The 20,261-nt window shown below is 27.9% G+C and overlaps 1 protein-coding gene across 1 annotated transcript; it reads left to right on the plus strand.

The window, feature by feature from the left end:
• Positions 1 to 8,133: 8,133 nt before the first annotated feature.
• Positions 8,134 to 9,505, plus strand: LOC115699017 (CLAVATA3/ESR (CLE)-related protein 16). Its single transcript, XM_030626227.2, has one exon. It carries the CDS (start codon positions 8,709 to 8,711, stop codon positions 9,228 to 9,230), a length of 522 nt encoding a protein of 173 aa, XP_030482087.2. The 5' UTR covers positions 8,134 to 8,708; the 3' UTR covers positions 9,231 to 9,505.
• The last annotated feature ends 10,756 nt before the right edge of the window (positions 9,506 to 20,261 follow it).

The raw sequence follows: 20,261 nt of genomic DNA on the forward strand, positions 1-20,261 counted from the left end.
GAAATGGGGAAATACCCAACCGAGGCACTGAAATGGACAAAAATTGAGAAAACGAAGTGCTCGGGATTCCTGCCAAAACCGGCTAGCCGGTTTTTGTGGCAGTGCAAACCGGCTAGCCGGTTTGCACCAGTAATCCCAAAACATTTCATTCCTTGCTCAATTTTCCACCAAATGTTACCAAACTTTCCAGAGTACCTATTCAATGTACAAACAATATAATCCAGCCAGTAATTCACAGAATAAAACAATAAATGTCAACTTGCCATTAAAGCTTAAAGCTTGAACTCAAAGCTTAGAATTTGCACAAAACTTACAACCAACCTCAAAACCAGCTGCTAGGATTGGAAAACAACTCAAACTAATCATAAAATTCGAACTCCAAATAACCCTAACCCTAACAGCTCCTAAAACTCAAAATCAACACTTGAAACTAAATAAAACTTGAGAAAAACCATAACTAAAGAGCAACTAGGGTTTACCTTGATTAATTCCTCCTTCAATCTCTGCTGAAAACACAAAATCCAGCAATGAATTCCCCCTTGGTTGGCTGGTACGAAAAGAGAGAAGAGAAGGAAAGGGTTTTCTCTTTTTTTTTTAACTTTTTTTCTTATTTTCTCTAAATAGCATAAGACTAGGAAAATTCCTTTTTCCTTTGCTGAATATTACTTGGCTAGGTGTCAATTAATTAGAAATCCACCTATCTATGACTTAACCAAAAAGTCCAATTTGCCCTTTAACTCAAACTTAGGGTATTCACCAAAACTAGGGGTAAAATGGTCAAATTCCATAACCCCGCTCAATCCCGATAAAATATTTTCTCTAAAATATTTCCCATTATGAAATAAGGTTCTAAACTTACCCATGTGATCAATCTAGCCATCCATAGCATTTTCCGTTGTCGCCGAACAAAAATTACAAAAATAACATATTACACATATACACTAAATAATACCCCTAGAGTTTAATAAAATCTCCGAAATTGAGAAATTATAACTCTAATATTTATTTCTAAATATTGGGGTCCACAAATAAATTAATTCACAAATAATAGCAAAATAATAAAAATTAGTGCTAATTGCCTTTACTAATCCTTATACTAGAGCGGTCATTACAACTATAATTCTCTGTCTTATTGTTATTTTCCAGCTTTCGTTGATTGTTTCCCATTCCCAGTCGAGTACTCGCCATTCTAGGTTCAATACTCGCACTTGTCTTTACACATAAAATTCTTCTTGTTATTAATAATACAATATAATTTGGTATTGCGAAATTCACTCGACAACACCAGGTCATGGTCAAACAACCAAGAAACAATCAGGTCAATAAAGAAAAATCTTCCCAAATAGGAAATTCAAAATATGTTTAAACAGACAGTTAGTCCGTTCAAACACGTACACTGAACATAGGCAGTTTTTCAGCAAAATTTTTATAAACAAATAAGGAAATTTGACAACCTTTATACACAATAATACATGGTTTCTTGGTTAAGATTTTAGATAAAAGTCAAATAAATATAATAACGATTTTCTTTAAAAATACAAATATAATATCAAATAATCTAAATAAGGAAAACTTATATTTATTCAAAAAAAAAGAAACAAAAATCTAATTTGAAAGACTTTTCACACTGATAAAAGAGTATATATTTGCAAAATTAATAAAACAAATACAAAGATATTTTTAAAAATACAAAAAAAAAAAAAAACAGTAAGGGAACATTTGGTAATATACTTTTATTTTTTATTTTTTTTTAAAAAAAAAGTAAAATTTGTGTTTTTAAAAAATAAAAATGTGTTCTATAACCACTTTTATTTTTCAATTTTAAAAACAAAAAACAAAAGTGTGTTCTATTAACTTTCAATTTTATTTTTATTTTTTAATTTTATTTAAGTCAGGTCCAGGTCTGGATTTGGGCTGGGGCTGTGGTCCGAGTTTGCGACTGGGGCCGAGGTTAGAGTCCGGGTCCCAAGGTCCAAGTTGCCCGGGGTCGGAGTCCATAATATTTATTAAGAAAAAAACTGTTTAAAAAAGTTTTTGAAAGTGGTTTTTTTTTTAAAAAAAAAATTATATTCTTAATTAAAAAATTAAAAAGTAAAAGCAGTTTTATAGAGCATGATTTTGGGAAATATTTTTACTTTTCTAATTTCAAAAATAAAAAATTAATTAAAAAAGTGTTACCAAACACACCCTAATTTTATCTATTTTATCAAATATGCTAATAAAAAATTTTATAATTATTATTATTATTATTATTATTATTATTATTATTATTATTATTATTATTATTATTATTATTATTATTATTTGTTATAAATATTAATAATTATGTGGATGTCCAAATCTTTTATTTATTACCATTAATTATAATCAACATTCCTCTTTTCTTAGTTTCCCTTTTTCTTAATTTCTTAATATTTGACTCTTGTATTTGTATAAATAGGGATTCACCCCATTGGAATAAACAACTGTGATTTTCTCATTCACTTTCTCTTTCTCTCTTCATCTTCTTCTTCTTTAATTCTTCTCATCTACTTTATATTATTTTATAACACGTTATCAGCACGAGTCTCTGCCCAAGCTTCAAGCATGAGTCTCTGCCCAAGCCCCAATGTAAATATTTTGTTAAAGTTCTTGAATTGGTTCAAAGTCATGGTACACTAAATATATATTTATATATATACTCATCTGACTGAAACAATTTCAAGAATCTTTTATTTTCTTTTTATCTATATATTATATATGTATGTATATGTTTTTATATGTTTATTATTGTTTTTATATATATATAATATTATGTTCTTATCATTTATAATATTTACAATATAGGGATATGATTTTGTCCCGTTATTGTATTTTCACGGATTGTAATCCGTGATGTACGACAGCCGTCAGATGAGGGAGTTATTTGATCTGACGGCTGAGATTGATCTAAGGGTAATTAGGGTTAAAAAGTAGAAACGTACCCTGACACTCATTTAATGTATCCCTGAGACCCATCTAATGTACTACGGAATACATCCAGTGAAAGTACATCACGGGACAAAATCATATCCCTTACAATATATGTGTATATATGATATAGTAAAGAAAATCTGTATAAATTATACATATATCCTGAAGATTATGTATCCTCGATAAAATATTGCATATATCCTGATGATTATGCATTCTCAGTAAAATCTTGCATATATCCTGAAGATTATGCAAAGGTAATATTCATCATATAGTTGATGGATATATAATGAAAGAGATGAGTACATATTTATGTATATGTTCTTGTATCCTTTGAGGACAATGAAAAGTAATCTAATATCGATATAGATTTTGACAAACATTTCCTGAAGTAAATGTTTTATATTTGTCGAAAAAATGATTGTATTTATGTGAATACAACTAAAGAATCGTTAAAAATAATTATTATTGATGCAATTTTATAATGGGTTTTGAATGCCCAAAAAGAATGTTAAGAAAATTGCATTGAAACATCAAAGTATAAGAATAAGAGTGAGCATGACTAATGTTATTTAAATACATGAGACATGTATTTATTGTTCATCATTCCCTGCAGAGAATGATACGAATTGAATTTTCAACTACTTTTATAGATTGTTTGTATTAGTCATGTTACTATACATTGTTATTAATTGCAATGTTGAAAATTATTGCATGTGACATATATTAAAGATCAAATTTTGCATACATCTTGGAGATTATGCAAAAATTGTACTCATATATTCTTTGAAATATTGTTAAAGAAATTGCTGAGTAATTTCTTTTTATATATGAACAAGTAATAAATTTTTAAGAAATTTATAATAATGTTCTACTTGTTCAACGTCATTCCCCGAAGTGAATGTAATGATTTTAAATAATCAATGGCATTGTTTGCTACTCAAATATTTCCAGAAGAAATTGGAAACAACCAAAAGATGAAATACCACACACAATCAAGTGCATGAAATTTATATATCATGTGTGAAATTGAATAATAGTAGTCGCGTACCTGTAGTACGGACACACTTATAATCAAGATAAAAGTATATTTGATTATTGAATAAGTGTGAATTGTACAAATTTATTGTACATTTAGAATATTTAAATAACATTCCCTGAAAAGAATGAATAGACAAGAAATTCTATTTCAAAGAATATAGATTTCACATATATTGGCAATGTCAGAAGCAAATTAATATGTACATATTTTATTATTTCTTGAAATCAATAGCTTCAAACTATTGTTGGTACAGAATATGTATATATATAGTTACTATTTAATTCAGTTTGCATATTCCCAAAAGTGGATATATAATTTACTAATATTTGTTAGTGATCCAATATAATCAAAGTGATAAAGAATCACAAAATGATTATTTGAAAAGCTTCCTAAAGAAGTCTAACATACAATTGCTACTTTGAGTAGTAAAATATCTTTGTATGTAACTAGATGTATAAATTTTATCTAGTTATAAAAGTAATAAGAAATAACTTATTATATGTACTGGTTGTACATTTAAATATATAATATATCAAATCATGATAATTAGACTGATGAATAGTCTATTAATAAATTAGACGACTTATTAAGAAGATACCAGGAAAAATGAATGATATATTATGGTTATATCTATTTTGACCATTATAACAACATGATGAAGTTGTCATGTCCATTTTATATTATACACATCATTGAATTGATGATAGTGATTCTTGACGAAATATAAAGTTTGATAAACATAATAGTGACTCCTGAAGAGTGCATATGTTTTGGAGAATAATACAATTATATTATTCGTGTATATAAAAATGAAAGTTGTAATGATTATGTTGTAATGAATTTACATTACCTTTTGAAAGTTTCAGTGAAATACAAATTGTAGTGAATCTGAAGTTCATGAATTGAATTATTTTGACATGATCAATCATATGCAATAAATTGTCAAAGGATTTGACTAAATTTTGTTGAAGAACCAGAAGATTCTTCTCATTGTTAATTTATAAGGCTCAAAAGAAGAATGTGCATATATTTGCACATAGAAAATATTTAAATTATATTTCTTTAACAGTCTTGAGCCATTATTAGATTTTTATTGTGTAGTTTCTTATCGATGTGATAAGATTATATGATCATGCATTTACAAAATGTGTAAATTTATGTATTTCTAATTATACACGTATGACTCATTCTTAGAAATGAATTAAGTTCATAAGTATTGAACTTGAAACTGAAGTTTATTGAACCTGAAGTTCAATGTCATATAGTATATATGAGTTTAAATAAATATTGATTCATTGTGATATATTGAAATCCCTACAGGTGTATTAATATTATTAGATATCACAATTTTTAAAACTCTCTCGATTAGGGAGAGAGAAGCAGTTGGGATCGATGATAATTTTTGAAAAATGATCCTTGCACAAAGTATATAAGAACGATATAGTTCAAAATGATATATACCAACTGCAAATCAATATTATTCAAAGTTGAGATAGAATGAGTTGAAAATGCCTGAAGCGTAAATGAACAATGTAAAAATTATTAATAAATGTTCATTTGAATTATCCTGAAGTTGTTAAATCTAGAGGTACTCATGGAGATACCTTAATGTTATAAAGTATTGATTATTTAAAAATGATAACCGTGATGGAAACGGTACTCTAGAAGAGACTCCCAAGAGAAGTTAGACATAACACATTTGATTATAATTAAATTCCTGAAGTGGTTCTATATAGGTACCTATAAATGATAAACATATTTGAAAAATATGTAATTTAAACAGATCTCTATAAGTTATGTCAATATGGGAGGATATTATCATATAATGAAATTTTTGTCGACAATAGATGTTGAATGTTTGCATATGCAATAAACTAACATGAGATAGCAAGGATCATGGTATTAGATTTGTCGAGAATCATCGACATACATTTTTGGCCAAAATATTATATGACGCAGTCCAGGCAAGTTTACTCGCATAAAGTGAAGTAAGACCTGTAGGGTGTGCAAATAAATATTTCTAATTGAAAAGTTTGCATATATGTATTTGTACATAATGAATTGTTGTACAAAGTTTGCATAGACATGAGATTGATTAAAATAAGACTTAAATATTGAGAAAATATATATAATCATGATTTGATTATAGCCTGGAATATATTTTATGAGAATTTGTAAGCGTCACATAAATGTTGCAACAAAAGGTTATTTATTTGAAGCTCCTAATATAGTGAGAATTGGAAATAAGCCTTATCTAAAAATTCTAGAAGAATTTAATACATGTTTTAAGTGATATAAATTCAAAGTCGCGCGCACTATATGACAAAGATCTTTGTATGAAATAAAGACATGTAAGTAAATTATTGTTTAAAAAAATACGTATGGTTGTCTATGCAGTATAAATTTGTAAATTATACGTTGTGATAGACTCTTGAAGAGTTTTTGATTAATTGAAGAACAAACTTTCATTTCTTTTGTATATTGAGAAATATTAAATGTATAAAGTTTGTTCATTAGTATTGAAGTCCTCAAGTACTTCATATGCATCAAGAATTATAGATATATCATCATTTGATATGGAACAAATATATGGTCTTGGAGTACCATCATTGTCACAAATGAAAATTTATATTATCATTAATGTGTTATGTTCGTATCTACTTGAAATTTTAAATTTTAGTATGAACAAGATTGTATACACACATGAATGATACAATTAGTTGGATAAAGATTAATGTTCCACGAACCCCTCATCTATAATTTAGAAGTCCATACATACTCTTGAAGAGTTATAGAAAATGTATGATCAAATTAAGATTGTATATGGTGATATTTTAAAAGTAATAACAATAATGTTATGAGATATATTATCACCAAAAGAGTTATGGATCATATGTGCATGAGGGGGAGACATATTCATGTTGCACTCTTTTTCCCTTAGCTCAGGTTTTGTCCCACTGGGTTTTCCTGGCAAGGTTTTTAACGAGGCAACTTGTAAATAGTTATGAATATGAAATATATATTGTACTCTTTTTCCTTAGCTCAGAATTTGTCCCACTGGATTTTTCTGGCAAGGTTTTTAATGAGGCAACTATAAATCATGTTAATATACTTGCATTTTATGAAGCAAGTAGAGAATGTGTGGGAGTGAGATCATTGACATAGCATATTCGAGAAACATATGGATTGCACTCAATAAAGAAGTATCAACACAAGCAGTTCTCTTTATGAAGATAATACTGCTTGCATCGCTCAACTAAAAGGAGGGTACATTGAAGGAGATAAAATTAGAACACATTTCACCAAATTCTTCTTTATACATTTTAAGAAAATGTACATTGGTGTTCAACAAATTCAATCAACTGTTAATCTTGCAAACGTATTCACAAAGTTATTACCAACATCAACATTTGAGAAGACAGCAGACACGATCGAAATTCGTCGATTAGAAGATCTCCACGAATGCCTAAATGAGGTGGAGTTAGTTTACTCTATACTCTTTTTCTTATGATCAAGTTTTCCAGCAAGATTTTTAATGAGACAGTTATTATGGACATCCAAGAGGGAGTGTTATAAATATTAATAATTATGTGGATGTCCAAATCTTTTATTTATTATCATTAATTGTAATCAACATTCCTCTTTTCTTAGTTTCCCTTTTTCTTAGTTTCTTAATATTTGACTCTTGTATTTGTATAAATAGGAATTCACCCCATTAGAATAAACAATTGTGATTTTCTCATTCACTTTCTCTTTCTCTCTTCATCTTCTTCTTCTTTAATTCTTCTCATCTACTTTATATTATTTTATAATATTATTATTATTATTATTATTATATGATCTTGATCTTGTAGTTATATTATAATGGAACTACCAACATGTAATCCAAATAATAGATACTGTTTTGATAAAGGGCATATCAGTCTAGAAGAAGTAAAAAAAGATGAAAAAGATCAATGTAAACTCTGAGAGCAGAGATTTGCATTTAAGAGCAAGTTGTAGCAGTGACAACCCCCCACCCAAAATTAAATAACTAAATAAATAAATAAAAAAGGGTACGACTATCGAGTTTGTTTACTAATATGCCTCTGCTCCTTTTATAATTTTCGTTTTGAAATGTCCTTTTTATAAAATTTTGATATATAAATTTGAATATAATTCCGGAGACAATGGTTATTAATACTTGACAGTCCCACACCTTCTCCAAGTAGCATCATCAGCCATATCACAATTCACAAAACAAACCTACATATCTATATTTAATTATTATTATTATTATTAATCATATATAATAATAATAATAATAATAATAATAATATATAAGCTCAAAACCAGATGCCTCAAATCCTAAAGATAAAACCAAAGGAAAGAAGAAGTGGGTGGGAATAGAAATTTTCAGGTCCAAAGTCCAAAGATTCAGAGCCAAAGATATATAAGAAACTATAAGAAGTTTCCAGGAATCAAGGGTCAAGAACATGTGACCACCTACACCCCTTGAGACAAGGAAACAATAACCTCTCTATATTTTCTTTTTCCCTTCCTTTTATTTCTTCCTCTAATATTTATTTTTTGTTTCTTTTTCCTAACAAGCTCCATTTTTTTCCTTTTCATTTTCCCTTATCAAACATTACCACAAAAACCTACCTTTTCTCCCATTTTACAGTACTCACTGTACATACAGCCTTATAGTTATAAAAACCCTATACAGCTTTTCATGGTCTTCTTTTGGCTACCTCAAGTAGTATATAGTATTAGTAACTACTACTACTACCAGAAATACATTCTATATATCTGTTATTATTATAGTTCCAGCAGTTTGGCGCAAATGCAAGCTAAAGAAGGTCAAAGATCAAGTAGCAGTAGTAGTAATAGCAATATTAGCAATAGTAGCAGCAGTAGTAGTAGTGGTTGTTGTTGTACAAAAGAAAGCGGAAAACGACAACGTTTTGCGGGAGCTAGAGCTGCTGCAGTTTTCTTCTTATGGGTCATCTTAATTTTCCCTCATTTAAGCTTATGCGTAGCAAAATCCGACGCCGACAGACTAAGCCGGTTTCTGCCGAGAAAAGCTCGTTTTGTAGAAACGACCGCAACAGCAACAATGACAACAACGACAACAGAGACGGTGTCGTTTCATGCTTCTAATCTAAGTCCCAGTAGTCCTGATGAGTCTGCAGATATGATAAATGGAGATGAAAAAAGATTGATTCACACAGGTCCAAATCCTCTACACAACTAGTAAGGGTTTTTTTTCAAAAAAAAATGTAACATTATGTTTGTTTTTTTCATAAATTAAAATTATAAAAATGAGATCGAGAGCATAGCTGTAGCCTTTTCAGAGAGATGGGTTTGGAGAGAGAGAGGTTATTATAACATCAATTCAATATGGTAAGAAAAGGGAAATACGGGGAGGCTAGTGTTAATGCTCTTGTTTCTTTTGCAGCCTTTTTTTCGATGTATAACTAATGTACTATGAGCTTAATATTATTATTATTATTATTATTATTATTATTATTATTATTATCTCCCATAATTAATTCATTGTGTGTTTGAATTTATAAATTATTATTGTATTTATTCTTCTTCATTTTTGGGGGGCCATATTAATGCAAGTTGTACAATATTATTATAACTGGGCTATTTGAACCCAGTAATAATCCTTCCTTAGTTAAATTAAATCACATTATATGTAAGATATTTAGTTAATTTTCAAGAGAATCACAATATGCATATGTATATATATATTATCATCACTTGTAGTACATAGGTACGAGACTAGTAGTAAATGGTTAGGTTAATCAGTACGCCTGAGAATCGATCGAACGTAAGATCAGCACATATAATATATAAATATATATATATGTTGACTATATATAGGTGTATCAGAACACGTGAAATTTGACAATAAAAAATAGAGAGAGGTCTATTTATAATATGTGAGGGGTTGACTGAAGGAGGTAGAGCAGGTTTTCTCTTTTCCGGATTTTATGCATCACGCCTTTCTTGAATTTTAAGATCATGTTATATGTGGAGTTATCAACTTAATTATCCCATCCCCCATTAAAACTTTTCAATAATAAAAGTACAGATTATGATTAGTTCTACTATGTTGTGTTGAGAATCATCGGGGTTCCATCTCAAAATTAATTGGTGATGAGTGGAGTAGTTGATGTTCTTATATATGACTCAATATTGTCCAATATTCCCCTCAAGTGGCTATTTTTGCTCACCAATCTGGAATCACTACCTTATCATAAGTATCGCTTGCGGCTGGATAACTCTTTGATAGGGTGTAGATCGAAAGTCCGCTAGAGATATGACTCTGATACCATATTGAGAATCATGAGTTCCATCTCAAAACCAATTAGTCATGAATGAAGTAGCCCATATTCTTATATATGGCTCAATATTTTTACATTTCATTTATGTAGGACAACATTATTCAATTAATATGCTTGATCAACTAATTAATAATACATTATTATTGCTAGAGATTGACACATGAGCTCCTTAATAATAATTTTTAAATTAAACCAACTATGTGTAATTGTAATTGTCATGCTTAAATACTTAATAAAAAGCTTAGATACATTTTATGTTAAATAATTATGTAGGATAGATTGGAGCACTCTCTAATTCTACTTGAATAATTATAATTCCAACAAGATACTTAGCTACATCAAATGCTGATTCTCTACATTTACTTATTGTATAAATGCATAGTATAAAATTTTTATACAAATAATACTCCGTTTTAGTATTTTTTTTATAAAAAAATTATATATTTATATATATTTGTGTGCGGGTGAATTATACATTATTTTTTTAAAAAATTATTTATTATATTATTACATTGACTCATTATAATATATATTTTTAATTATTTTCAAAAAATCTTAAATTGTAATTTAGTTTATATTTTATTATTTAAAATAAAAATAAAATTATATTTTGATATTTTATAAATATTATAAATAAATTTATATATTTATATAAGAGATATAAGATTGTGACATGACTAAGATCTTTTTAATTAGCATTATTTGTTCTAATATAAAAAGAAAATATGATGCACTGGCATAAAACTCTAAAATCATTATTTGTTTTTAATTTTTCATTGGCTTTATAATTTTGTATTAGTTTCATAAATAATAATTACTCTTCCTAATTATTCACATATGCCGTATTACTATAATGGTTCATTAAAAAAATGTATAATAACCTTAAACCGCACCCCCTCTATCTATCTCATCCTTAACTTCGGCTAACAACAAGCATTTCTTTCAATTGATTGATCATTCTTTCATAAATAAAATCAAATTGATTGATGATGATCATGGTTCATGGTTGGGTGGGTGTACTATTATTGAATGAGTCAATTAAGGTACACATATAATCTTAGTTAATTAATTGAGCAACAAAAATATTCAATTTAAATTTGTAGAGTTCTTACTCGATTGGAACCAAATAGAATTTATTAATAATTCTATCATAAATCTCAATAGTAGTACGTACTCATAAGATAATTTTTACTATTCTTGACTTGAAAAAACATTGTTTCTTCTTCCATGGCTACATGTCCATCAACCTCCAACAAAAAGAATTAGTTATAAAGTCTCACAATTTTTATCATCTTAATATATTTTAGTTAATCAATTATATAAAATGATGTTTTCAATTTCCAAATCCGTCAAACTTTAAAAATAATATTTAGTTTAGAAAGTTTCACAATACTTATAAACTCAATTCTTAAATTTTATTTATTATACCTTTTCCAAGTTATCTAACTATAAAGGTATTCATTTATATATATCAGTTATTTTAGTTTGGTTTTAATGAGAAAGAATTACTCAAAATAAATAATTTTTTTATTCAGATTTTTAATTAGCGATGAAAATGAAAAATTGAAAAATAAAAGGAAAAATAGGAGAAGTTTTTTGTTAGGATAGTTATTCTAAATTTTTATTAATGATTATTTTAATTATTTAAAAATTAATTAAAAGCAAATGTTAGTTTTTTCCCAATTTATTTTCTCTAAATAAAATACATTTTTGTTAGTTATAATTGTAACATAATTTTGGTTCAATGCTTTTCTAAAATATAGTGATTAAAAAAGTGGAGTACTTTAATAATTTTTATAGAATATATTTGTAAAAAATATTTATAATTTATATTTATTTTAATATATAAACAATAAAAAAATAAAATATATGTACTTTATTTAAAATTTTAGTAAATAAATATCTATAATTTAGAATTCTTTTACTAATAATTAAAAGTAATTTTTTTTTTTGAAGAAATATCTCAACCACCAAACAATTAGCGCAACAAGCACTTTATCAACGTGCCAATGAGGATATATTCAAAGATAGCTTTAGCAATCAACAACTGTTGAATACAACTAAGATTATCTAACCACCAAACAATACAATTATGTGCCGATAAAGCAAGTTTAGTCAAGGTACGAGCAATATCATTACAAGTAGGGATGTACAGTGATCGGTTTGGACGGTTTATCCTATATATTTTCTAACCCAATCTAAAGTTCGGATTGCTAAAATTTAAGTGCAATCTGCCCAATTTAAAAAAAAAAAAAAATCTATAAACCGAGCAACGGTTTGGGCGGTTTGGTCGGGTTAACCCGCCCAAACCGGCTAATTTTTTTTTTTAGTTTTAAAGTCAAAATCAATAAAAATTAAAAAGATAAATTAAAAATATCATATTCCACCAAAGTACAACACAATATATATATATGACTTTAAAACTAACAATTAAGTATATAACTTTATATTATTATATATATTTAATCATTTATGTTATATATAATAAAGACTAAAAAGTTTAAAAAAATAAAATAAAATACAAAATCGGTTTGGTCGGGTTGGTCAGTTTAATTGGGTGGGTTGGACCTATTTTCAACCCGCCTAATTAACAGATTGGACGGTTTGTAATTTTTTCGGGTTATTTCAATTCGTATTTTTTATCGATTTTTTCGGTTTGGTTTGGGCGGGTTATTCGATTTGGGCGGTTTACGAATTTTTTTGTACAACCCTAATTACAAAACTATAAATACTTTTATCTATTTTCTCCTTAGTTTACTCATTTTTTAATTTTTTTATTTGATTTATAAATATTGATTAATTATTAATTCAAATAAATCTATATATACATTTGAAAAAAAATATATTACAAATTATAGATAAAAGTAATAATAATAAAAAGCATTAAACAAAAAAATCAACTTGATAAAGATCTTTACTACTAATAATAATAATAATAATAATAATAATATTAATTATGGTTACAAATTTTGTTATTTGAGAAGATGTGTTACTTCGGAAAGAAGTTACAGAAAATGTGATAGTCATCCAGAAGCTTTGTTAGTAAAGTTGTGATCAATCCGGATGGGTCTTCGGTGAAGCTTGTCTTTTGTAATCGTAATGTCTTCTGAATAGCTTGTTATCAACTCGGAGACATAGTCTCGGATAGTTTATTGTTAGTCACGGATGTTTATCCAGAATGAGCGTCTATACGTATCCAAGTAGCTTGTCTGTATTAAAGCTTTCAGATTGTCTCTACTAAAAGCACATTATCAAATCTGATATAGATTATTATTGTTGGTGATGTGCTAGAACATTTAAGGCGGTGTAAATGTGTCTTGCTAGTTTCAGAGCTAATTTAGGCAATAATGTTAATCTTTGTAATCTATAAGCGAATCAGATCATGATTGCTTGAGTGAAAATCGTGATTCTATAAGGTTGAGAGGGAGAGAGAGAGTTTAAAGTATAGAGAGAAATCCTTTCTCATAATATCTGAGAGTTTTTGTAAATTCTTGTAACCTTAATAACACTAATATCAATAAAGATATGATTGTTGTTGTTCCGACCGAGATGTAGAGCATTGCACAAGGCTCAAAGTTGTTAAACCTGGTGTTATTTTTATTCTGCTTTACTGCCTTAATTCATTATTTAGTTCTTGTGATCTCTCGATATATTATTTCTTGACTGTGTTACGTGTTTATTTTTTTAATGCAAATTAGAATTTTATTAATTTACTAAATCAGCCAAAAGACAAGACTGTAATTCAATGGAAACATTCCTCCCACAGAAAACTCAATCTGGAAAAGAACACTACGCTCTAGCAAAACTATGAGCAGTCATATTAGCAGACCGTTTAATGAAAAACAAAGAAACATTGTTTAAAAGAGATAAAATCTTTCGACATTCCATCACCACTCCCACAAGCAGTGAAACCATGACTATATTGCTTTGAATAGCTTGAACTATTAGGAGACAATCAGACTCGAGTTCAACCTTATGACACTCGTAATCCTTGATCCAATTTAAAGCTTCCTTTATAAAGCTTCAGCCATATCTGGTGCCATTGTACCTCGATGATAAATTGTTTTGGCCTGAATCAGATGGCCATGATGATCCCTTGCCACTAACCGAAAACAATAAGAGGATTACATTCTCATTAGGCTTAACCCACGAGACCACCCCATCACCTGCAATAACTGAGGGAAAGTGAGCAATATTCGACTTATCTTGTGCATTCTTCCATTGCACAAAATACTGAGAAGCTGCAGACACAACACTAGCTAGAGTATGTCATTTTTCCTGCCAAACCAGATCATTTCTCGCCCCCCACAAAGACCAGCAAACCATAGCTATTTCACCACATTTTTTGCTGTTGTAAGTTGAACAAACCCGATCAAATCAGCTTGTAAAATCATTGATATTTTTCACAGAATAACTAGGTAGAACCACCTGCCAACACTGATCAGCTAGCTATACTAAATCGTAAGTCATTGATTTTTTCTATTTCTCACAACAAATAATAAATATGTAAAAAGATTTATTAAATTTAATTCTATTCTTTTTCTTTCCTTTAGAATGAGTTTCTTTCCATAAGATTTATTAAAATATATTGTTTGTTATTCTTTTTAAATATAACAATTAGATGCATACATAATCACACCCTTTCCGGTTAGCATCTGTTTCATTCAAATGTTAAAATAATAAATAATTAGTCTTTTTGTTCCCCAAACATCGATTATCACCAAATCTCCCCCCTAGATTTCCTAAAAAAGAAAAAAATAATAATAACAAGAAAAAAGATTCAAAATTTATTATATTCATAAATTCATATACCTTAAAAAACCAAAGAAAAATTATGAAAAAACTCCAATAAATTTCGTAAAATTAAATCAAGAAAATTAAGTTTACTAAAACAAGTACGATTTTCTCACTTAAAAAAAGATTTATTTATATTTATACAAACTCGTTTTAGAAAAAATAATAAAAAAATATTAGAAATCAAATAAAAAATTTAAATACATATGCACATATAACCTTCTTTCATAGTGAGATATTTAAGATAAATGAAATTTATACTATTATCATATATCAATTCTGTTAATTTGTTAACTTTTTATTTTTTATCGTCAAAATATGTATTAGATATATTTTATTTTATCTAAAATTGATATAGCTTTTTTTAATAGGTATTCTATTTTACTCTTTAAAATACTTTATTAAAATTATACACGTAATTTATTTTAGCTCAAATGTTTACATCATACCATACTATTCTATTTCTTTCTCTATCTCATTTAAGTATCATATATTTTTAGAATAACTATTATTTTTATTCCCCGAACTTACAACAATATTAGATTATGCTCCTCGAAATATACAACATATTAAAAATTCTTTTTAAACTTTTACCATTTACATAAATTTATGTTTTTAGTTAGGTTTTGTTCTGTTTTTCCTTTTAAACGGTAATGTGGCATTGTAAATTAGTATTTTTAACCTTGAACTTTAGCTAGTACAAAATCATATACCACCTTTGAAAAATTGTATTTCTACAATTGCCAATAGTTTTACTAAATTTTATTAAAAAAATAACTGTAACAGTCTTTAGCAATAGAATGCAAACCTATCACTGCAGAATACAAATATGCAGAATCAAACTAGAACTAGAAATAAATAAATATATAATTTAAAAAAATTGACATAAGAGAATTATACGTGGTATCAGTATTCTTTTGAAATACTCCTAGTATACGGGGCCACGCCCAGAGAATAAAATTAATTAGAAAAGTCTCAAATAATTACAAATACAATTGACTTAAACAAGTTTAGACCCCCTCTAAATTTTTGTCACAATCCTTTGTAATTCACTTCACAAATCTGATTTCCAAATAGAATACACTACATTAGCCTGATGTTCACCAAAACAAGAGGAGATCATCCTAAAAGAATTATTTTCCTTGCTTTCTTATCTCGAGAATTGATAAAATCCATTATTCTAACTTTCCTTTAAGGATAATTAGAATCATCGAGAAGTATAGTGAACGAGAAATAGAACTCCCGTCTACAAAAAAATGACATATTGCATAGAAAAAAAATATTAAAGGATCACACTAAGAGTTCAGTGTCCCGCTCTGATACCAAATGAAAAATTATGTTTTTGCAAATGCCAATATCTTTACTAAATTTTTGTAAAAAAAAATTATAACAGTCTACAGCAACAGATTGCAAACCTGTCACTGCAGAACACAAATTTGCAAAATTAAACTTGAACTAGAAATAAATAAATGTAGAATTTAAAAAACTTGACACAAGAAAATTATATGTGGTATCAATGTTCTTTCAAACACTCCTAGTCCACAGGGTCACTCCCAGAGAATGAAATCTATTAGTAAAGTCTCAAATAATTACAAATACAATTGACTTAAAAAAGTTTAGACTCCTTCTAAATCTTTTGTAATTCACTTCACGAATCTGATTTCGAAACATCACTAAATAGCAAACTCCCTTCGTCTTTGATCTAAGTGCTTACTTCCTCCCGAAGTAAGGTTTAACTAGTCTTCTTCTGAATACCTTTCTCTTGTTCAATCAAGTTCTTCAACTGATCCTAAGAGAAGTATAGGAACAATAACATAAACACTAAAACCTAGCTTAACAACTAGGTTCTCACAAAAAGAACTCTCTCCTCACAAATAAAAAATATGCAAAAATAAAAACTAGAAGAGGTGAATTGTTTGGCTGCTCTCTAGGTTCCATTTATAGAATATGGCAACCCTAGAGACAACCACAAAAACTATTTTCTAGATGTACAAAATTTTCTTTAAAAAATCCCGATTCGCAGTATCAAAATCGGTCTCTACAGCAGCAGATTCGGATCAGAGAGAAAACTTTCTAAATTAGACCATGATCACGAATTTGGACTTCAAATCTACCAAATACAATTTGTTTAATCTTATCTTATCAAGGAAAAATCAAAAACATAAATAAGAAAAGGAAAATTCAAAATTCCTAAATATAGGTATCTTTCCAAATAGAGAATTTCTTCTCTTGCAAGAAAAGTTTCTCAAATAAATACAACCAGCTGAAAATAAAACTTTCCATAAAATAAATGGAGCAATTAGGACACGAATTTATCACAATAAAATCAATTTAATTGCTCAATATAAATAAAAATTAATTAGTAAATATTTTGTCAACTAATTTATTAAAAAAAAGACTTTACAACTTTAATTTTCATAATTCTTAAAAAAGTAATTCAAAACTTAAATAATAAGAAGAAAAATTCATGCATTTTGAACAAAGAAGAGATAAAAAATATCAAATTTTAAAATTAATTAAAGAAGTTAAGATTAATTATTTTTTATTTAAAATTACAATTTGATGGAACAAGGTTGAATCTAGGCTTTTCCTTTTTTTTTTTGTCAAAAAAAATGTATTTTCTTAATATATACATATATATTTATATTATTTGTCATCCTCTATACATTCTTTGGAGAAATTATAACTCATAGAGATTGTTTGGTATACTTTAGGGTGCGTTTAGAAAGCCACAATATAATTGAATTTGTGTATAATTAGAGGTAATTACACAATTTAACATGTTTGTCTGACCATGTAATTACACTGTCACTGTGTAATTAGAAGTAATTGAGGGGTTCTAATTACACTCTCCAATTCTCATGGCCGCCATGAGAATTGAATGTAATTACACTGTGTAATTACTAAAAACTTTCCATATTAAATATTAGCTACTAAAAAATATTATTTTCCCATGTAATTACTAACTATTTTGCCAAACAAGAAATTAGGAATTCATATGTAATTACCACCTCATATCCAAACACACCTTGTATTTTAAAATATAGTGTAATTACTAGATTGTGTAATTACCACCCTAGTAATTACCCTACCTAGTAATTACACAGTTACTTCTAAACACACCCTTAATATATTATATTGTATTTTATAGTATTGCGTTGGTTGTATTATATTATATTAGTATTATTTAATATAATACTAGGTTTGATGTTGACTTATAGTAATAGGTTATGTAAAATTATAAATTTTTTACAATAAACTTGACCCTAATCCTAACCACGGCCTAGACTCGGATATGGATCTGGACTCGGACTCAGACCCAAACCTGAACCCGTGTCTCAAACCCAAAACCTGGACCCATATCTTAAACCCAAAACCCAAATTCGAACTTGAGGTTTGGGGTTCGAGGTTTTGGTTCGGGTCTCGATTCAAGTTCGGGAGCAGTGTTCGAGTCTAGGTCCAGGTTCGAGTTTGAGGTCTGAGTCCAAGGTCGGGTCTGAGTCCGATTCCAGGGTCTGAATCTAATCCAGGTTCGAATCTAAAGTCCAAGTTTGGGTCTAAGGTCGTAGGCCCGGGTCCAAGATCTGAATCCAAGGTTCGAGTTTGGGTTCAATATCGAATTCAAGTCTGAAATCTGAGTCCAAATCTATATATAGGTATTATATGTATATATTAAGTTAAGTGCTATTATAATAAAATAAATTAATTTGGTAAAGATATATTTAAATATATATAATATTCCTTTTATTATATTATTATTGATGTTTTGCTGGAAAAAATAAAAGTCAAATCTATTTCTTTCTTTCTTTGTTTTCTTTGTCTTTTTCTTTTTTATAGGAAATATATATACATAATATATGGAACATTTTATTATATTTATTAAACTATAAATATTAATTTTAAAAATATTAAACCATTAAATTTTAATTTTTTAGCTAATAATAAAAAATAAATTTAAATTTCTCTACTTAGTTTAACTACTTAATTAAAAAATTATTAAATAATATCTCTTTTTACACTATATCTTTATATATTAAAAGTATCTATCTAACGGCAATTCTTGGTTTAACGATTCTTTATATATTAAAAAAAGAATATTCTGTTAAATTTAACGATGTTAACAGGTTTGATCTCCCGTTAACAAATAAACCCAATAATTAAATCCAAAAAATTAAACAATCTTTTTTTAAATTAAAAAAAATCATCCCACATATCTCTCTAACAAACTTATATCCCTAATTATCAAATCCAATTATCAAATCAAATCCATTCTCCTTGCAAAATCTTTATCCCAAAAGTTCTCGATTTAAGTGTTTATTTCAAATCAAATGCTCCTAAACTCTTTATTTCAAATGTCATTTTGCCGAGAACAACAAACAAGAAAGACGAAGAGACCGATTACGTACCTCCAATTGAGATAGTCACTCATCACTAAAAACTATTACTTTAGTCATAATATTACTGCTCTTGGTGGTAAAAACAATCGAATATTTTGATATTTGAGTTTTGTCTTTTAAATTCCTATTACCACCACCACCACTCTCTCTCTAACTCTCTTTCTTTCTCTTTCTACACAGACTGAGCGGTCAAAAAATATCGAGCGTTACAAGTCCCTTCGATTATTGAAAAAAGCTTTGCTTTATATTTATATATATGATTATTTGAGATTCTGGGTGATTGGTTGAAAGTGAAATTGGTATGTTTGGTGTGAGATGAAATCTGAATTAGAACCAAAAAGAATGAAGTTATTTTTATTTGAAGCTGAACAAAAGCTTACTCTTTTTCTTTTTTGAGTACAGGAGCCTTTCAATACAGAACCACGTACCTCGTTCGACATATTGAAAGGTTGAGTTATAATTTTTTTTTTTCAAATTGATTGATACCAATTCATTAAAATATTATTTACAAAGCATCATTTTGTTTGAGCCATCATTGTTGATTATGTTGATTATAAACGCAAGTTTATTATGTTAGAAAAATTAATAATGAACCCAAGATCTATTTGTATATAACATAGAACACAATAGTAATATATAATAATTAGGTATGTGTACCTGATTGATCCATAACAATTATCTCTGTTTGATCCCAGCAGTTACTCCAATTTGATAGTGCAATACTATCAACTAAGTCTT

Source organism: Cannabis sativa, chromosome 8 (genome assembly GCF_029168945.1).
Source record: "Cannabis sativa cultivar Pink pepper isolate KNU-18-1 chromosome 8, ASM2916894v1, whole genome shotgun sequence".
NCBI classification, from domain to species: Eukaryota; Viridiplantae; Streptophyta; class Magnoliopsida; order Rosales; family Cannabaceae; genus Cannabis; species Cannabis sativa.